General features: G+C 41.6%; 1 protein-coding gene and 1 long non-coding RNA gene across 2 annotated transcripts in view; one reads left to right on the forward strand and one right to left on the reverse strand.

Annotated features, from left to right (window-relative positions):
- CDH13 (cadherin 13) overlaps window positions 1-8305 on the forward strand; it is a 651716-nt gene extending 643411 nt beyond the window's left edge. Inside the window, exon 14 of the mRNA XM_042438290.1 lies at window positions 4489-8305. Within this exon, the coding sequence (XP_042294224.1) occupies window positions 4489-4496 (8 nt within the window). The 3' untranslated portion in view covers window positions 4497-8305. The remainder of the gene's footprint in view (window positions 1-4488) is intronic.
- The window catches only part of LOC121914677, a 52966-nt gene that overhangs the window by 26669 nt on the left and 4606 nt on the right, over window positions 1-21691 (reverse strand). The gene's annotated exons all lie outside the window — the stretch shown is intronic.

Below are 21691 nucleotides of genomic sequence, written 5' to 3' on the forward strand. Positions count from 1 at the left end.
AATAATAATAATAATAATAATAATAATAATAATAATAATAATAATAATAATTTATAGCCCGCCTTTTCTCAAGGAACCAAACCATGGTCTCCTCAGTCCAGAACTCTTCTTATCAGGGCTTCCCAACACAAACATCTACATATTTGACCATTCTTGAAGTGTGTTTGAAAATTCTTCCCATCCCAATTCTTTCCTCAACTTACCTGGGAACATCAGGGATTCTACCTGAGCCCTTCTCCGGGGAAATTATGTGAGCAACCAGGGAACTATATCCTTGTAGATGGAGCTGTAGTCCAAAAACTGTTTTAAGCTCCAATGTGAACCACTCCGGTAGAGAAATGAGCTCACAGATGTGTGTTCTGCACAAAACTCACTGCTTGAATTTACTCTCCATTTTAAGTAATGAGAGCCGAGATCACATTTTGAAAAAAGGGATAATCATGAACAGTTGCTTAGTTTGCTTGAAGCCACGTTTTCTTTTGAAGTTGGGGCCAGCCAGGCTGCGTAAACTGAAAAGCTGGACTTTAGCAAGCAGCAAATAAAACACTCCATTAAAGTGAAGAGGCAAGGACTAAACTTGATGTGAAGAGATTAAACGAGTTTTGCAGACTCTGCATTGAAATTAATTTGTCAAACTAAGTGTGAAAGGCCTCAGGTGTTCGAGGGAATGGCGTATCACACAGATGCCAGGAATGTGATTGCAAATAAGCCTCAAAGATATCCTCGTATTTAACAGTCTATTAATTTTCTCCAGCCTTCCAGTCGAAACGGAAATCCCCAATAGCATTTCCACTCCCCTTGAGACCTCACCCGCTTCCTTGCCGATTTTAGCAATGGACCTAAAGGCCTAAGATGTCACACAGTTCTATTTTCCTCCTGGCTTGCAAAACCTGAAGACTTAAAGCATTAAATGTTTTAATAATTGGAAGTTCAAAACCAAGTTGAGTTAAGACCAGAGGTATTTTTGAAAATACAAGCACAGCTGTGATGGAGGATCCACGTTCAGTCTTGCTATTTGCAACAGTGGGCAAATGCATCCCTCCAGAAAGCCCACAAATAAGACAGGAAGATGATGGGCTTCCTTTATTTTATTTTTATGTCCCTGACATTCAGAAATAGGACACTGTCCCTTGACATGGAGGTTCTACATGTGGTTCTCATCAGTCCTTTTGAGGTCCTCCTGACAACCACAACTTTTTCTCAGATCAGCACCAACTGTTTTTCCATCCAGTGCAGGCCTCCTCCTGAAATCCTCCCCTTCTTGTTGTTGTGTGTCTTCAAGTCATTTTGTTGGGGGCAATTGGTTTAGAGAGTGCTTAGTTCACTATTAAGTGGGATAGAAATGTAAATGCTGTTGCTCATGGATTTCTGGAAGGTGGTGGTGGTGATGTGTGTCATGTGCCATCAAGTCATTTCTGACTTATGATGACCCAAAAACAAACCTATCCTGGGGCTTTCTTGGCAAGATTTGTTCAGAGGTAGTTTGTCATTGCCTTCCTTTGAAGTGAGAGCATGCGATTTGCCCAAGATAGGTTTCATGGCTGAGGTGGGAATCGAAGCTTGGCATAGTCCAACATTCAAACTACTATGTCACACTGACTTAGCTTAGTAGTGTTGTTGTTTTAATAGAGTGTTCATGGAATCATAGAATCGTAGAGTTGGAAGAGACCACAAGGGCCATCCAGTCCAATCCCCTGCCATGCAGGAAATCACAATCAAAGCATCCCTGACAGATGGCCATCCAGACTCTGTTTAAAGACTTCCAAGGAGGGAAACTCAATCACTCTTCGAGGGAGTGTGCTCCGCTCTCAAATAGCTCTTACTTTCAGGAAGTTCTTCCTAATGTTGAGGTGGAATCTCTTTTCTTGGAGCTTGCATCCATTGCTCCTGGTCCTAGTCTCTGGCACAGTAGAAAACAAGCTTTCTCTCTCCTCAATATGACATCCCTTCAAGTATTTAAACCCGACTATCACATCACCTCTTAACCTTCTCTTTTCTAGGCTAAACATACCCAGCTCTCTAAGTCGTTCCTCATAGAGCATGGTTTCCAGACCCTTCACCATTTTGGTTGCCCTCCTTTGGACATGTTCCAGTTTCTCAACATCCTTTTTGAATTTGTGTTGGAGGACTGTGATGGGCTGATGCTGGGCTTCAGGAGGCACAAGAAATGGGGTCCAAGGGCCACATGCAGCCCAGGAGTAGCATGTTCCCCACCAATGGGCTAGTCGAGGGGGTCTTTTGTTGGAATAACCTTCTACCTTCTTTTGGGGGTATTCTTGTTGCCTCCTCCCAACATATACAGATCCCATCTCATCTCATTCAACAGGGGATCAACCTCTGTTTAACTTGTTCAGGGAGCTAGAAAGGATGAAGATGTCTGCTTCTGCCATCCCAGTCGTATGTGTCCAAATGTGGATACAATTCAGAATTTCTAAGCTCCTTGTCTCAGCATCCTTTCTCTATCTGTGGACCCTCCAGTGACAGGAACAGATGAAACCAATGAGTTGTCCTTCTTTGACTGCACCCAGGAAACAGATAAATACACTTAAGGAGTCCAGACTATATTCACGCTGAAAAATAAATGAGGACTGTGTGTAAAAGATAAGTGCTTCTATAAGCCATAGATACTTGATCATTTGGAAATATTACTACTATGCGATTCATTGTGGTTTTTTATCAGCTGTTTCTCAGAGGTGAAAACAGCACTTCAGAAGATTAAACTTTGATGCCTTTCAAAGGGTGTACTCAGGGGGGAAATGTTTAATATTCCATGGTTTTGACAGAGTTAAATTACTAGTTTGTAATATAGACTGTGCGTTGTTGTTGTTGTCTTTCCTCTTGGAGGCTTATTCATGCCAGACACATGGCTTTGGAATCATTTTCTGAACTGTCACATTAGCCATCAAAATTCCTTGAAAATTCCTCAGTGAAGGCACAAGGATCAGATAAGCATTCATTTTGAATCTTTCTGGTTTAATGTTTTCCTTACTCCTTTCAAAGAAGTGTAAGCACAATGTACTTTGGTGGTCGAAAACAATAGACTGTCAATTTGTGTTTGCCAATCACATAATTCCCTAGTTAGAGAAACTCAACATCCAATTCAATTTGAGTAATAGCATGGGAAGATTAGCAAACAAATGCGTTATCTGCATTATCAAATTCCATATGTAACCCGATTTGCCTGGAAGGGAAACACAGAAATTATTCAAAGCAAACAGCAATAACCATCCAGCAAACAAGTAGCACCACCTTGCTTAGGCTGTATATGCTCAGAGTTAAATAGCACACACAGAGAGAGAGCCATAAGCACAGCAATTGTGGCTTTATTTGCATGCTAATGAGGCTGGCTCTTTTTGGGATTGTAACTTCTATATGGTTGATACAATTTTAAAAGATGTTGACAATTTTCCTCCTTATTTCTCTGCATTTTGTCTAACTGGAGTGATCCATTGAACGGATCATCGCGGACTCCTATGGCTTGAATCCTGGTTTTATTTTGTACTTTCTCGGAGGTTGCACAAGGGTTTGCACAGGCTTGCTGAAGCCCTATGAAGTAATTGCTTAAGCCTAAGAGGAAGTTCTCTAAATAGTGTTCTTTGACTATTGTGCAAAGGGAGCTGCGTGGTTGTAGTGCCTGTTATTGTCAATAAGTTTCACAATGTGTGACCCAGTAATTCCGGTGTCCTGATCCACATCAGCCTCTACCAGTGTACACCAGCACATCCTAGAAGCTCAGTCCATATGCCTCTGGTTTGTTTTTGTTTCCTTTTCTTTTGTTGCTGATAACTTGTAAAGAACATCTTGGACAAGATCCTGCAATATATGCAGCCTGCCTTTCCGGTCACTACCATCATCCCATCAATGATGGGGTAGAGTAACTGGCTATGGTTTCACAGTCAGATGTACAAAATTAACACCATCCTCCTGGATCTCCAGCAAATCCCCAGGAAATTCAGAAGGATGCCTTCTTCTTCATGTGTCCATCCACAGAAACAAAGCTGGATTTTGCCAGGCTGGCCTGCCATTCCCTTGACTACTAAATAGGCCACCAGCCACAGACAAGAAGGTTGCATGGGCAGGAGGCCATTGTATGAAGGAGGTGGTGGATTCCTCCTTCCACAGTGACCACAAATGGACAAATGGAGATGCAAGGAGATATTATACCTGTATGTCAGTAAAATATATTTTGGCTATAATTCTATAGTGTATTCCACATTTCATATCTTTAGGCATACTTACTTTCAGCCTTGGCTTCGCACCTCTGTTTTCTGGAGATGGCTCTAATAGATGGATGTCACCATTTTGAACCTCCTCATAGCTTGAAGTCTTCATAAATAATTGCTTCTGAACGTGAATACTTCAAAGTTGAGCACACGTCAGCAAGACCTTCAAGTTTAAAGAACGGGATGTGGGAGGGGGATATTATGAGTATTTATTTAATATGGTTGTTCGCTTGGTAGTAAGCACATATTCTTGCCCATCTCTTAGGTCTGTAACACCTTCTGCCATCTGAAGCTGGTCTCACGAGTTGCCATGGTGACAAGCAAAGGATGTACCATCCCAAACAGAAGATCACCTTTGACTGTTATGATTCCTTCCCTCCTAAGCCTCAGTTTGCTCCTGATTTGGCACTTTGCAACCTCACTCCATCTATCCGTCCAGCTGCACGATTGTATCTGACAAAACCTCCAGCCTGGCTCTGGCTTTACCAATGGATTCCTTATATAAGATCGGTGGTTGGTGTGAGATCGCTTGCTGAGTGGTTTTAAAATAACAGAAGAAAAAAGAAGAAAAGAAAAGAAAAAAGACCACGGCATCGAAACCTGATCTTCTAGGAGCAGAATTACACAATGACTCCATTTCCCTTCCTCTCTGTTGACTTGTTGCTATTCAACTGTTTTAAAAAACAAAAACAAATTGTCTGTGGGTTAGTATTTGTATATGTATGAGTGTATGTATATGTATATATATTTATATAGAGAGAAGAGATATACAATAGGGTTAGCTTTTGTATGGCATTCACCGTAGGCTTGTGGTCAATGGGGCAGAGAATAGCACAGAGGCATGAAAGCAGATCTCAGAAAGATCAAAAACGCACTGTATATGCTGCTACATATACAAGGGTTTAACCTAAAGGAGAGAGCATAATGTGGGAGAAAGATGAGAAACAGCTGCATTAGTGGCATCCTTTCCTTCTTTCTTACAAGAAAAAAGCCTTCTAAACTACCCTCGATAGTATTATGTACCACTGATTCATCCATATTCCCTTTCATATACAAGAACTAACTTACTCTTTTTTCAGCAGCATCTAGAAGCCAAACATGCTTTGATGCCCAGTCCCTTGGCACAATCTTGTATGACCATAACTACCATGCTACATAGTGGATTCTGGCCAGATCCCCCCCCCCCCCCCCAAAAAAAACACACTTACTAGTGAAGTGGGGATGAGATCCACAGGGATCCATTCTCCAGCCAATTGGAAAGCAGCTGTCTGACATTCTCCTGGTTGATCCTAGTGGCTGCTAGGGATGGACTGGGAATTAGCCAGTTTCCCAAATGAGGTTGAAATTGGAGATCCCGACCTCTTTGGAGATTGGTGCAGGAAGAAAATGAAAACATAAGTTCCAACACCTTTGCCAGCACATTTTTGTCTGATATGTACCAGGTAGTGTGTTTTCTGCCACTAGCAAGGATTTTTGTCAAGGACTGCAGGGAAAAAATTGCAGAGGGAAGTTGCAGGTAGGGGAAAGTTGTAGCTATTTGGCAGCTGAAAACCCAGTTTCTGGTTTTCCCATAACTTTCCTCTCTCCAAGCTGCTTACCAGTAAGTGCAGCTGATAATATATTAAGACTACACCATCTGGCAAGAACCATATAAAAGTTTCAATTGCAGCTGCTTTTGGCTTGGAGGACTTTCACATCCCCTTCATAACCCCTAAACTAGGGGCTAAGAAGGGATCGTAACTGTTTGGCAGGATTCTGGCCACCGTTGGCAGTGTCCTTTGAGAATTAAAAAATAGCTCTTGCATTTCAGGCCCACTTATTTAGAGATTTCTGATGGTTTTTCAATGAGGCCTTAGCAAAATAAAGATCCAGCCTTACCATGGAGTGATACAATGAGGCAGTTGATTTGGATAGCTGAGATTAGATAGCTTCCATCACCGATCTCTTGCCTAGGATGACTCTCAGCCTGCTTTCAAATGAAGGTTTACATCAGTGGTTCCCAAAGCCTTCCAGGTATTTGGGACTTCGGCTCCCAGAATCCCAGACCATTGACCAAGTTGTTTTGAGGCTTCTGGGAACAGGAGTTCAAAACACTTGGAGGACCAGAGTTTGGGAATCACTGGTTTTCATGATGGACTACTCACACATGTGGCAGAAGGAAGGGGATGATAGCCTCCATAGTGCAAGGCTGAATGGAAGGGAGAAAAGCCTGAGCCTGGTTTTCTCCTGGGCGCCTTACACATTACACAATTGTACCAGCATGGTTCCACTTTAACTGTCATGGCTGCATCCTATGCAATCCTGGGGTTTGCAATTTAGGGCAACACTAGAGCTCTCCAGCTGAGAATCGTAAGTGCCCCCCTCTAAACTACAAATCCCAAGATTACATCGGATTGAAGCATAGCAATTAAGATGGAATCTTAGTCCTATAAGTGTGGTATTAGCCCTGGATAGACAAGCTTTCAGTTTGAGACAATGTGTCTTGTATGGAGGAGAATGCCATATGGCTTGAAATTCGCTGACAGGCTAAAATAATAGATCCCCAGAAAGGAATCCTCCATCCTCCATTTTTGTTGTGAAAGAAGTGTATCAATAAATAAGAATAAGACTGGAGCGCATTACACTTTAGCTCTTAAGGAAAGGTTGAGAAGGAGGAATCTGTGACCCGTCCAGATGTTACTGGACTCAGACTCCCATCAGACCCAATAGTAAGGGATGATGAGAGAGAGAGGACCCAAGCAGACAGGCCAAAATAAAGCTGCTTTGGGTCACTTTGGAGGTATGCTGTTTAAATGCTGCATGCGTCCTAAGAGTCTGGAAGCCGTGCCAAAACCACGCTTCAGTCTTAAGGAGTGAAGCACAGCTTTGTCACAGCTTCTGGCCTCTTAAGATGCATGTGTCATTTAAACAGCATATCTTCCAAAGTGACCTGAAGCACTTTATTTTGGTCTGTCTGTTCGGACCCAGAGTCAAACAACACCTGGAGTCGAACACATAGAATCATAGAATCATAGAATAACAGAGCTGGAAGAGACCGCAAGGGCCATCCAGTCCAACCCCCTGCCATGCAGGAAATCCAAACGAAAGCCATGTTCGACAGTCCTACTTTAAGCATGAACGTCATTTATCATTTTCCACCTTTCTGCAATAATTTGTGGTGGGAAGTGTTTTGGCACCCAATTCCACCAGTTTTTCCCCCCAGAGCTGACAGATGTCATTCAAACTCAAACGTATCAGTCCACCTACTATAATTATTTAAAGATTTTCCATACATTTTCCCCACCCTTATATTTTTCCCCAAGTCTTTGAAGTGCTAATTACTAACGAATTCTCTCTCAAGGCCTGTGAAAGCTAGCTCTCGATAAAATGACACTTGGGCCCACCTAGACAAATAATAATTAAAAAATTGTTATATAAATATATACATATATAATTTGTTTTGAATATAGTATATACACATACATACACGCGCAGGTACACACACACAGTTTAAAATGAAAACTAACAAGATCTCTCTTATCCTTTTTTAATTTCCTTTCCTTTTCCTTTCTGGCGTGTGCAAGGTAACCACACTTGTTTGCAAAACCTATAGGAATAAAGGGTGTTCATTATGTATGGATATATGAATCCTTTTTTAAAAACAAAAAGAAGTATATTATTCAGTGAGCATGTAAGGTAACAGAAAACTCTTAACTGTATCATCAAGACGACCATCTTGTTAATAAATTGTAAATGATCCACAAAGCTCACACCAAATTTTTTTTATAGCAAAGGGGGGGAAATCAGCAAAAAAGAGAGAGAAATATTAAGTGACAGACTGTGGCTTTTAATAGAACTTGGCAGTAACTAGGGGTAAGGTAAGTGTCCTAGACTCTTTTAATAAAGTTGCTTATTTAAAGTTTGAATTGCAGACCTTTCTTATGCAATAGAATGTCGCATCTGTATATCAATGGGTTGGATTTGAACAGAACTCACACTTCCTACTGTATGTTTTAAGCATTTCTTTCTATGTCATATCTCTGTTCTGATAACAGCTTTCTTTCTTTCTTCTTTTTCCAAACCATTAAATAAATCCAACCATACCTTTCGTTTTTCATACTCTTACACCAAATAGCAAATGTGTCTTCTTGGCAGGTGATGATTCCTTTCTCGATATCTCCAACACGATGGTGCACTCATTTTACAAGCGTGAGGTTTCTCCCTTCTGTTCTTTTGTCGGGGTTTTGAACTTAGTATTTCCATTCTGGATATTCGATGCAAACAGGAGTGTTGTGATGCCCAGATGGAGACACATTTGGAGGAAAGTGCTCATCCTTCACATTCACAGTCTTTGGATTTAAGGCTCAGGAAAGAAAATCAAGTTGTGTTTACAGAAGCCTTGAGTATGCGCCCAACGGACTCAATAATTCTGTATTTTGAATAATTTGGGTTGCTGCACATTGTAGATGTTTGAAGATGATATCTTGGCTAGGAACCGGTTGGTCTTTCACACATTTACCCTATGGAAGCAGCAGGACTTTGTGCCCCATGTTTTACACTCAGTTCAAGTAATGTCTCATGACATGAAAAAGCATCATTTTTAAATATTATTTTTTAAAAAACCTTTTATTTATATTGGATGAAGTGCCAGATTTGTTGAGCGTTAAGGTTCATCTTGCTGATTTTATAGCCTAGCAGAATGTGCCCGCTTTCAAGCTTGCTGTTTGAGGTTTTTCCTAATACTTAATTCATTGAAAATCAAGATATATTTGCAAAATTGTTTGCATTTGCAGAAAAGCACAGAATTTAATCATTTTCCATTTTAGCACCCATAACAACAGCCCCGGTATTAAATCATTTCATTCCTAAAACTGTATTTTCGGCTACCACATGCACAGACACACACACAAGTTCAATATAACAGTTATTAAGTTAATCAAAGAATGGTGCTGATTAGCATGGTAAGTATGTCATTTCGCACAGTTGGCATAAAAAAGGAGACCGTCTTGGAAGGCTATTCATATTTTTGCTTATGTGTGTATATTAATGCAGTGTGTATTATTCCCCCCCAGCATTTGAAACACTGACAAATCCAAGCAAGACACATAGAACGTCACACTAGGTTGAAACAAGATTTCCGATTGCAGAAGCCACATTTGAGTAGAGCAGCTTGGTTCCTACTCAATACTCACATTAATCAGGACTAAGTCAATTTTGCTTCACTTCAAGATTAGTGAATTAAAAAGTAAATCTTTTTCTATCTATCCATGGTTGCATCCGCACTGTAGAAATAATCCAGGTCAACATCCTGTGAACTGGCATGGCTCTGATCTATGGAGTTTTGTGAGATGGCTCTCTGAGATAGAAGGCTAAATGACTCACAAAATTACAGTTCCCAGAATTTCACAGCATCAAGCAATGGCAGTTAAAGATATATACAGTGCACCCATGGCTTTCAGCATATGATCAAAGCTGCACGGGAACGCACAGGGCGCAAGGGGTGGTGTGTCCCATTCGCATGAATGGGGTGCGCTCCTGTGGCATGCACCCTGTGTGTTGCCGCCGCACTGCCACAGGAACGAGTTCCCAGAATTGGGGCTTGAGCATCTGCATTTTTTCTCTTATGCGTGGGGGTCTGGAACGGATCCCCGCATAAGAGAAGGGCAGACTGTGTACACACACAACTCTCTTCCATGCCTGCATTCTCTGAAGATGCCAGCCACAGCTACTGGCAAAACATCAGGAATAAACTCTACTAGAACATGGCTTCATAGCCCAAAAATCCCACAAAAAAACTATTAATTCCTATTGTTTATACCAACCAGAGCAGACCCATTGAATCATCAGGATTTGCTTACATATTGGTTCACCATTCAAATTAAAGCAATGGCTCTATGCCTTTAAGGAGTAACCAAGAGGATTCATGTCATGGAGTATATGTGCAGAGGAAAAGGCATGAGGGATTTGGAATAAGCAATTAAATTCTGTAAATTATGAACAAACATACCAGAGAGAGAGGGAAAAAAGGCAATGTGCCACCAAACTGCTGCTCAAATTAGCTGAAAGAAAAAGCTTATATTCCCCTGTCTCATACTGTATTCCTGTCACAATTCGGCTCCCTCTTTAACCGGATTAATTCCATGTGAAGTTATGGTTGATGGACTTGCTTTGTTTTAATGGGATATACCCCAAGCAGGTTTGCAAAAAGGGTAGGAAAACTCAGCCAGGATCCTAGGCTTCAATCCTGTTGCATCTTTACATTGGGTTAAATATGGGAATTACCCACCACCACTGGTTTGCACTTTTTCAGAGGTTGTGCAAATGTATGCAAGATTCAGGGTTGCACAGGCCTTATGAAACTGACAAAAAAATGATTCTGTGAGAGCTTGTGGTGCCTAGGAGGTTCAAGACATTTGATGGGAAGGCACTGGATTCCCTTATGTGCAAGGAGAGTCTGCTTAGCTGTACCAGCCACTACAACATCAATTGGGTGGCTGTGTGAATCAGTCTACACCACATAGTTGTGATTGTATGATTCCACTCTACTTGTCATAGCACCAGCTTATGGAATCCATGGGTGTGTAGTTTGGCAAGCAATCCAGAGAGTGCTAAGCTACAAATCCCAAGGCCTTGTCGGATGTAGTCATGGCAGTTAAACTGGCATCTGTGCTATAACTGTTGAGTGAGAAAAGGCTCCCAGTAACCCCAATGTAGCTATTCTGGTGTAGTATTTATATCTTTTCTGCACAGAAACTGTTGATCATACAGCGGTCCCTTGCCTTACGCAGGGGATCCGTTCCAGAACCCACCGCATAAGGCAAATCCAGCCTAATGGGGCTCATGCTCATGGCAAATGGAACAGGGCTTTTAGCAAAGCTGAAAGTTGCATAAAAGGCAACCGCATATGACACGGGCGCACTGTATCATGGAGGCCCCTTGCTATCTGCTGGGGTATATACCCCTCGTGGATACCAAAATAATGGGGATACTCAAATCCCATTAAATACAATGACATAGTAAAATGTAAAGTAAAATACCTTGTACACAACTGCAAAATCAAGGTTTGCTTTTTGATGTCTCTGTGTGTTTTAAGCCATAGATGGTTGAACCCATGGATTAAAAAAATCCATAGATATGAAGGACTGACTGTACAAGAAAAAAGATTCTACCTAAACATTAGGAAGAACTTCTTTATTGTAAGAATTGTTCTGCCGTGGATTAGACTGCCTCAGAGGGTGGTGGACTCTCTTTCTTCAGAAGCCTTTGAACATCTTTCAGGAGTGCTTGAGTTCTGTATTCCTACATAGCAGGGGGCTGGGATAAATGGCCCTTGAGATCCCTTCCAAGTCCAAGATTTTGTAATTCCATGATTCATTCTTGCAGGTGAGCATGAAACCAGCCAAGATCTGCCGCCTTACCTGGGAGTCGGTGCTTGTGCCCTACAACAACAGCTTCCCCAGGTTCAGATCTTCAAAGTACGCTCAAGTCGGGAAGCTGTTTCTAGCTCAGAGCTTTTCAGCTTTTCAGGCAAGTGTTAACACGTTCCTGAAGATCCTTTCTGAGCCTCGGCCTAACCAACTTTGATACCATCTCTGCTGGAAATATGGCTCAGAATTCAAATACCAGAAGGTTAACTCATACGCCAAGAGTAGATTTGCCACCCAGAGGCAACCAACTTCAGGAAAGGCCTTCAAGCAACTGACGGAAGAAATAATAATCTGCAGCCTTCCACCGACGTGCAATATAGTACAATTCTCACTTGCAATGAGATTTTCCTCACTCCTTTGCTGAGTTCAGAGCTCTTGGCTTCCCTACAGATGCCACTTCCACAGATGTGAGACAAAAGTCATTCCTCCCAGTGCTGTGCTAGGAGGAGAATTGCTTGTTCTTCTTGCATGCCTCACTGCTGCAAACTGGATTAAACTCTCCATTCCTCCTCCAGTTATTTCCATATCTCTGTAACCCACAGAGCCTGGCTAATTGTGGCAAGGAAGAAGCTTTTGTGGCCCAAAGCATTTCATATTGCACCGAAGCTGAGTTTTATTATCTCTTTGCGAGAACATCATAGCGGCTGCTGCAGGCCTTCGTAATGCACCCGTTATCACAGTAGGAAGGGCTTCTTTTCAGAGGCCTTGAATTCTGGACTGTGGTAAGAAGCAGACTGAATCTCCCCTGACATCTTAAAAGAACAGACCAATTCGCTTCTCTGCCTCGAGGACACCCCCTCCCCAAAAAAAGAAAGCTCCAAGAGAAAGAATGCTCTGCAAATCAAAATTCGCCATTCAGTGGAGAATCTTAAGTTTCATGTGGTGATGCAGTGACTCAGACTGGAGAGAACACTTGTTGCCTAATAAATTAGAAAGAAGATGCACTGCACACTTGACAGAGCAAGCAGAAAACTGCTACCATAGTGGTGATATCAGAATAGACCCACAGTAGTAATAGTAGTAGCATTGCTAGTAGGTGTCATGGACTGCCCTGGGCTTGACTAAAAGGCACAGTCAGAGGACTCAGATTATGAAGACATGGAGGAGGCTGAGACGGGGCAGATCTGGGACTGCCTGGAGGCTCAGCAGGAAGCTGCAGAGGGAGAAACAGACTCATAGACAGGCTGCAGGTGCTAGGACCTGTGGAGCAAAGACATGTCAAGGAGTCCTTGAGGCATTCTTCCAGGCTAGAAGCCAAGAGGAGAGCTAATAGGTTTTAGCTGAGAGAAGCAGAGGCCTTTAGAAGACCTCCAGCTGCAGAGGTTCTTTGCAGTGGACAACCAGTCTTGCAACCTTGTTGTTCCTTGCTCTTTGATTCATGACTCTGGTTATCTGACCTCTGGACTTGCCTTGTGACTACGCTCTTGCCTCTGCCCTTTGCTGTGACTGACTGACTGGTATTGTGTGACCTTTAGACTGGACTCTGGACTATTCCTTTGTATACTCCCCTGCTGTGCTGCCCTCAGTAGAGGTAAACAGTAAGATTCTGCTAGTATTGACGGTCGTGATTCTGTAAGATCTCTTTAGCTACAAAACCACCTTGGTTGTGTAGAATCATGGAGTTGGAAGAGACCACAGGGGCCATCCAGTCCAACACCCTGCCATGCAGGAATCCACAATCAAAGCACTTCTGATAGATGGCCATCCAACCTCTGTTTGAAGACCACCAAAGAAAGAGACTCCACCGCTCTCTGAAACAGCGTGTCCCACTGTTGAACAGCTCTTATTGTCAGAAAGTTCTTCCTAATGTTGAGGTGCAATCTCTTTTCCTGTAGCTTGCATCCATTGCTCCATGTTACTAGTCTCTGAAGCAGCAAAAATCAAGCTTGTTCCATCCTCAATGTGCCATCCTTTCAAACCTTCTCAACATGGCCATAATGTCACTTCTTAACCTTCTATTCTCCAGGCTAAACATAGCCAACTTCCTAAGCCTCTCCTCATAAGGCATGGTGTCTAGACCTTTCACTATTTTGGTTGCCTTCCTCTGGACATGCTCCAGCTTGACCACATCCTTCTTGAAGCTAAGTAGTGTAAAATCCCACTGATTCAATGGATCAAAATTTGTTGGGACTAATAATACAATTCTGGACCATGTCTCCCACTATTACCCCAAATCTGTCCCAGACTCACTCAGATATGTTTCTAAAGACTGAAGTCAATGTTGCCTTCCATCCACTATATCTATCCATTTACTCCACAGTAGAACTTACAATCATTAAAATGGCAAGAGGTGTTCTTTAGAACAACAGGTTGGAAGAATTTGAGGGTTTTGGCAGCAAAAGATAGAGTCAATCGCATGTCAAAAGCCATGAAAAAGTGGGATTTTATTTTTGGAGAACATTTTCAGGAAGGAGGCAGAAAATATCTTCAGAGAAATTTCACCCCAGGCCTTGATAGACCTTCCTTTAATTCCAACACTCAGGAGGCACTTATATAGATCAGTCATTCGTTGGTCTCACAGCATCTATTTTATACTCAATGGTAGAATGTGTGCTACTTTCCAGAAGAAGAGGAAAAAACCAAGTGGGGAAAGGGAGGCTAATCAAACATGACTGCATCTTCTGGGATTGTGTGGACGCAATTCAAGCATTTTCCATTTAACTGTACAATCAAAAATCATTTCTCCTTCTTCCTTCTCTTCTGGCACTAATGTCTGCCAGGGTGAGAACTGTGCTGCCCTTCAATTGGTCTGTTCAAGGCAAATCAGCAAGTTTTTCATACAAAAATCAAAGAAACGGAGCCTTTTCTTTTTACCCTGAAAATGCTTTTCTAATACTCAGTGATGAGTTTCTAGTAGTTTAAGGAAGGAGCAATTCCGAATAGGTTTTCATTAAGCTTTCCATTCACTGGGAAAAATGAATATAATGGAATGAAAGAGTTGCATTTGGGAAGTGGAGTGTGAGTGGGCTCTTTAAAGAGAAGTGACAACTTTGGCATACAGTTCTCTGACCAACACACAAGGGGAAAACTTGAAAAGAACAGAAGCATCTCTATTGTATAGTTATGGATTATTGCTGCCCTGTTATCATTGGGACCAACAAAAACATTTTCATCCCCATCACCCAAGACAGGCTCCTTAGACTGAAATCCTGTTGTATCATACACCTATGCAAGTTACTTTACTCACATAGTTGTACTTTTTTATCCAAGAGATGTACAGTTGGCACTCCGTTTTTGCAGGGGATCCGTTCCAGATACACACACACCAATGGAAAGGGAGGCTCACGCATATTCAAACCTCATAGGCTTGAATGGTGCACGCCCCCGCTTGCATGGTCCAGGCGCATGGTCCAGGCGCACACACGATTGGAAATAGTGCAGGTCACCCCTCTGTGGATATTTGAGGTCGCCGATTTCAGATCCGCAGGTTAGGAGGGGTGACTGTATTCAGTGTATGGTTGTGTAAGGAGAATTGCACAACAGTCACCATTTCACATTGGCTTAAATCCTCTTGTGAGTCCTTCCATCTGGAGTAGAGACATTGAATCTCTTGGAGATGACTATTTCTTGACTTGCCAATCAACAATTGATTCAATGGGTCTATTTTAATATCCATATTTAATCTCCATATTGTTGTATAGTGCATATTGTTGTATGGTACATTCTTGTTTGCCGTTGCCTGTTTGTCATTGCCTTCAATGGGCCACTTTGCTCACTGGGATTGCAGAAACAGCCACTGCAGATTCCCTACTTCATGACCAGGCAATAAGCAAGTGCACTGCTAGATATACAGTCAGTTGCACCGTTTTGGTCTTCAGCAGAATCACTGCAGAGTGACAACGTAGATTTACACCATGCGAGAATGATGTATGATCTCAGGTACAACCTTTTTCTGAGCCGTATATCCCTTTGACATTCGAAAGAAAGCTATAGACCTGCTCCCTAGAAAATTCACTTAAAAACAATTTTCAAAGTACGAGAAAGAAAACAGAAGGGGAAATTATTTTTGCACAGTCTGTGCCTTATGTTGTGAGGAAGGGGGCATAGTCACTTAAGGAAGCCCAGAAGGCCAAATAGAGATTCTGGGGAGGGGTCAGATTTTAGTCCTAGGACCTGACTTTCTCTATCACTGGGCTAAAATAATGCAATATTTTCAGAACAAATTTTTGAAAGGATTGTACCAACACTTTTAACCCTTTATTAACAGTGGTTTATAACATCTTTTGACACCTTGAGAAGTTCCTTCTCATGGGCTTATATCTTGCTTTGTTGAGATGGACAATAAACTTCCACTCTCTTCCATGCCAGCATTCTCTGCAGATGCCAGCCACATCTGCTGGAGAAACTTCAAGAACAAACTTTTCTAGAACATGGCCTCATAGTCCCCAAAAAACACAAAAAACTGTAGATGCCAGCTGTGAAAGCCTTTGACTTCACATGTTTGAAACATGTCCTACTCTACTGCCTGAAGCATCCACCAATATCTCCAGTCACTCACTCTGGGGTCAGAATGAGATGCCCAGCCATGTGATCATGGATTGTATTTATAAGAGAAATCACTGCTGCTCAGTGTTGCAATGTGCTCAACACATGGGCTCAGCTGCATGGTGTCACAACAGAGGGCCTTTGCAATGGGGGAAGATTGTGGCAACTCTTGAACAGGATTTTCTAGGCTGCTCCACACCAGTGTAGACAGGACCTAAGCCCATAGGATTTGATTCTAACCCTAGTCAGGGAAGTGATTTATCCATAAATAATATCTCTCCATCCCAATTTTTTTTACTAAAAGTGGAATAGTGCCACTCTATTTTGCTCTGGTCAGGCCCCACCTGGAATATTGTGTCCAGTTCTGGGCACCACAATTTAAAAAGGATGTTGAAAAACTGGAGTGTGTCCAAAGGAGGGCGACTAAAATGGTGAAGGGTCTGGAAACCATGCCCTATGAGGAAAGACTCAGGGAGCTGGCGATGTTTAGCCTGGAGAAGAGAAGGTTAAGAGGTGATATGATAGCCCTGTTTAAATACTTGAAGGGATGTCATATTGAGGAGGGAGCAAACTTGTTTTCTGCTGCTCCAGAGTCTAGGACCAGGAGCAATGGATGCAAACTACAGGAAAAGAGATTCCACCTCAACATTAGAAGGAACTTCCTGACAGTAAGGGCTGTTCAACATTGGAACACACTCCTTCCTCGGAGTGTAGTGGAATCTCTTTCCATGGAGGTCTTTAAACAGAGGCTGGATGGCCATCTGTCAGGGATGATTTGATTGAGAGTTCCTGCATGGCAGAATGGGGTTGGATTGGATGGCCCTTGGGGTCTCTTCCAACTCTATGATTCTATGATTCTATGGAATGCACCTTCAGTCACAATTCTTCCCCATCTACCCCAAACATTAATGTATCATGATTAGTGGAACAGAGTCGTTGTCATTGTACTTCTTCATAGCAATCTTGGTTGTTTTAATTTAAATACCTCTGTTCTTATTTTTGTAAAGCAATGGTAAAAAAAAAAAGAGGATGTTTCTTCTAAACAAGCAGTGCTGTGATCGCAACGATAATGAAAGTACAAGCTTTCAACTTTGTAATCAAATCCAGCGCTCACTTGGCTTTCCTTTAATGGCAGACAACTAATGAAATAATTCCATAACATAAAGCTTGATTAAAGCAGTAATTAAAAGGGAATTGATCTGATGCATCTGATTCTTAAAATTACAAGCCTATGTAAAACCAAACCATCCATATATATATATATATATATGTATATATTGTCAAAAGCCTTTAAGATCCCTGCACCGATTAGGAAAATATTTGAAAACAATAACCGTTTTTCACTAAAGTAAGCTTTTAGCATGGACTGTGTTGCGGGTAAAATAAAATAGAATAAAAATTCACCCTGGTTCTTCCATTTTCCACAGCAGAGTGCCTTTCACATTAGCTCCTGCTATTAGCGTATTTCATGTCATTCCATCATACTGTCTTTCAGTCAAAACCTTACATTTGTCAGAGCAGATGGAAAGTTAGCTTAAATTAATTGATACCACGCTGCGCACAGCTTGCGGCACCAAGAACGCGCAAAGAAGAAAAGAAGATATATCAGTTCCCTCTTCTATGATACCTATAAATCCAAGATGAAATCTCTTTAAAAGCCATCAGGAAATGGTACTCCACCGCCACAACCGCCACTGCCCTTGCCTTTTCCTTTTTAAAAGAGTTATATGGCTTAATTTTGAAAAGTGGCTGGGGTAATGAAATTGGTTGGATGCGCACCATCTGGAAAACAAATCCAGAATAAATGGTCTTTATAGTGATGACGCAGTGTTTGTTGTTCCATCCGGGTGCGACGTTTTAAAATCAATGCACCCTCCATTCCCCGTCTTTCTTTGTTTTAGCCCATTGGTGAGCTATTCTGGCTAAGGATATGATCAGTAGTTTTATGAGATGCTTCCCTGAAAAGGGAAGAAGATCAAGTAAGGTAGAAAAATGGGGATGTCACTCTCCCTCTGTGATGGCCATTTTCTTTCTCCAACAGCTATTCTATTTGTCTAAGCTTTCTTTGCTTGGCTTATTTTGATTGACCCTAAATCACACTGGTACACATCAATAGAAGCTACTTCTCTGACACAACATCTTTGTGGGTTTGAGGTCCCTCTCCAAAAATGTCCATCTTTTCCAATCTTAGCTATTGATACATACAATGAAGGAACTATTGCCACTCTCAGGACAAAATCCTACATATGACTATTCACCAGTGGAGTTATTTTACACAACCCCTGCACTGCATAACTCAGAGACATAACCACAATAGTCCAGAATATCAGTATACAAAAGGGATCTTTTAGCACCTTAGAGACTAACTGCGTGAAACAAGTTGCACCAGAAGCTTTTTGTAGACTTCAGTCCAAAACTGCAGAAATAATTCACTTTGAGATTACTTTAACCGCTCTGGCTAAGTGATAGGGAATCTTGGAAATTTTAGTTTGTTGTGGCACCAGAGCTGTCTGACAAAGAAGGCTAAATGTCTCACAAAACTAGAATTCCCTAGAACTGAACCAGGGCAGTTAAAACAGTCTCAAACTGGATTATTTCTGCAGTGTTTTGTACTACTTTCGGAGATGCAAGGGGTGAACTGGTGCCCAAGAAGGACATTTCTAATCAGACTGTATGAATAGCCACATAAATACAAAACATGTGTTTATGGTGATGAAGTAACAAGTTCAATTTTAACAATGGTTGCTGAGGGACAAAGACAGGAGGAAAGATGTTGCCTAAGATCAGGTTGGGAGGGTGGCCTTAGGCAACATCATATGGCCATCAAGCCATCCTGACCTTGGGCGACATCTTCCTCCTGCCTTTGTCTCTTAAGCATCATAGTTAAAACTGAAATCACCCCATCACCATACCCATACGTTTTGCATTTCCATGGCTATTTATACAGTCATATGGACAGCAGAGACAGAAAGTTTTGAATCCTGTTGGTAGTCCTAACTAGAGTAAACCCAACCATTGAATCATGAGTCAATATTTATCCCATTGGTTCATTAAGTCAATTGTTCTACTCTGGTCATGGCTACCAATAGGATTCAGGCCATAGCTTAATCCTAAAATACTCACGGATGAAGACATGAACTTTTAGTCTAACATGCAACATATATATCTTAATTAAACTAACAGCTACCCAACTAGCACTGCTGTCTTTTAAGGACTAAAAACACAGAGAAGGAAGGCCTGTAAGAAGAACCCCCATGTTAAAAAGAGCCAACATCCTGCATAAATAGCCTTCTTCAATTTAGTTCAGCTGAACAGACAGGGATTCTTAACATGTATATTTATCATGATGACCAGCTAACTTCACTGAGCCTGGCTGCGATCTTGTCAGTCAAGGGAGGGAAATGGATGTACTTAGGTCTTCTTCTGCCTGTTTGATAGACGCATATTTCTTTGAAGCTGCGACAGGCAGCCTCCTAGCTGTCAAATCTGATTTAGCATTTCTAACCACTTGGTTTAGAACATCCTAGATTGGGATGGCTTCCAGTGTTCTTTCTCCCGCACCCTCCTCTGAAAAGGCATGGAAATACATATCACATTAGAAGGATATATTCATGTCTGTTTCATTTCCGAGAAATGCATTCAAACAACTGGCTTACAGAAATTTGATGAATACCTAATTAGATGCTCATAACTTTCTTTAGTTATTGCTATACATCTTCGATTCATAAATGAAAAGAGCAGGGGGCAGGGGAATCCATATAAATAAACTCAAGTAATCTCTAGGATAAGTAACAAGATATAAGGCTATTCTACAGGAAAATAGAAATATCATCCTCAATTAGTCTATTGTGGAATAACAACTGGGAGCTTATAAAAAGAAAGAAAGAAAGAAAGAAAGAAAGAGGATGAACATATTGCTGTGTTTCCCGTCTCTGTCACTGCTAGATGTGTTCAGCATAATATCCATCTGAACTGCATTTCCAAAATAAACTATATTGGAGGTGGAGGAATCCATAAAATAATTTGCATTTTAACTAAGGAGGGGAAATAATTTAATTAATTCTGAAATTCTGGTCAAAATTGTCCCTTTCACATCTCCTGGCACACGTTCCCATAAATCTACTCTATATACTCATGTATACATCTAGAAATTTAGGTTAAAAATTGACCCAAAAAACCTGAGTCGACTTATCCACGGATCAATATAAGTACTGTATCATAACTCTTATTTAAAAGAAGGAACCATACCCTGAAGAAAAGCAAGAGTATAATCTGTCCTGGAAGCACTGGCCCCCCATTACTCTCCATCTAGATTTAAGTACAAAGAGTTATGTCTGATGGAATTTTATAAGTTCTTTGACATTTTGCTTTTCTTCATCCTTTAGATCCTTTGCTATATGCCCCTAAATTTTACCCTCGACTTATCCACAGGTCATAGCAAAATCCATAATTTTGGCTCAAAAACTCACCATCGACTTATAGCCAAGTATATACGGAAATTGTATGCCCCAATATGAGTAGACTTATGGTAGACTCAATCATAGAATCATAGAATCATAGAATCGTAGAGTTGGAAGAGACCACTAGGGCCATCCAGTCCAACCCCCTGCCATGCAGGAAATCCAAATCAAAGCATCCCTGACAGATGGCCATCCAGCCTCTGTTTAAAGACCTCCAAGGAAGAAGACTCTATCACCTTCCGAGGAAGTGCATTCCACTGTCGAACAGCCCTTACTGTCAGGAAGTTCCTCCTAATGTTCAGGTGGAATCTCTTTTCCTGTAGCTTGCATCCATTGCTCCGGGTCCTGTTTTCTGGAGCAGCAGAAAACAAGCTTGCTCCCTCTTCAACATGACATCCTTTCAAATATTTAAACAGGGCTATCATATCGCCTCTTAACCTTCTTTTCTCCAGGCTAAACATCCCCAGCTCCCTAAGTCGTTCCTCATAGGGCATGGTTTCCAGACCCTTCACCATTTTAGTTGCCCTCCTTTGGACACGCTCCAGTTTCTCAATGTCCTTTTTGAATTGTGGTGCCCAGAACTGGACACAATATTCTAGGTGGGGCCTGACCAGAGCAGAATACAGTGGCACTGTTACTTCTCTTGATCTAGACACTATACTTCTATTGATGCAGCCTAAAATAGCATTGGCCTTTTTAGCTGCCGTATCACACTGTTCACTCATGTTCAACTTGTGGTCTACTTGGACTCCTAGATCCCTTTCACACGTAGTTTCATTCAGCCAGGTGTCACCCATCCTATATCTGTGCATTTTATTTTTCCGCCCTAAGTGCAATACCTTACATTTCTCCGTGTTGAATTTCATTTTGTTAGCTTTGGCCCAGCTTTCTAGTCTATTCAGGTCATTTTGAATCTTGATCCTGTCCTCTGAAGTATTAGCTATTCCCCCTAATTTGGTGTCATCTGCAAATTTGATAAGTATGCTCCCATTTCTGTCATCCAAGTCATTGATAAAGATGTTGAATAGCACCGGGCCCAGGACAGAGCCCTGTGGGACCCCACTGGTCACTTCTCTCCAGGATGAAAAGGAGCCATTGTTGAGCACCCTTTGGGTTC

The sequence above is a fragment of the Sceloporus undulatus genome, chromosome 8, assembly GCF_019175285.1.
Source record: "Sceloporus undulatus isolate JIND9_A2432 ecotype Alabama chromosome 8, SceUnd_v1.1, whole genome shotgun sequence".
Taxonomy (NCBI): Eukaryota; Metazoa; Chordata; class Lepidosauria; order Squamata; family Phrynosomatidae; genus Sceloporus; species Sceloporus undulatus.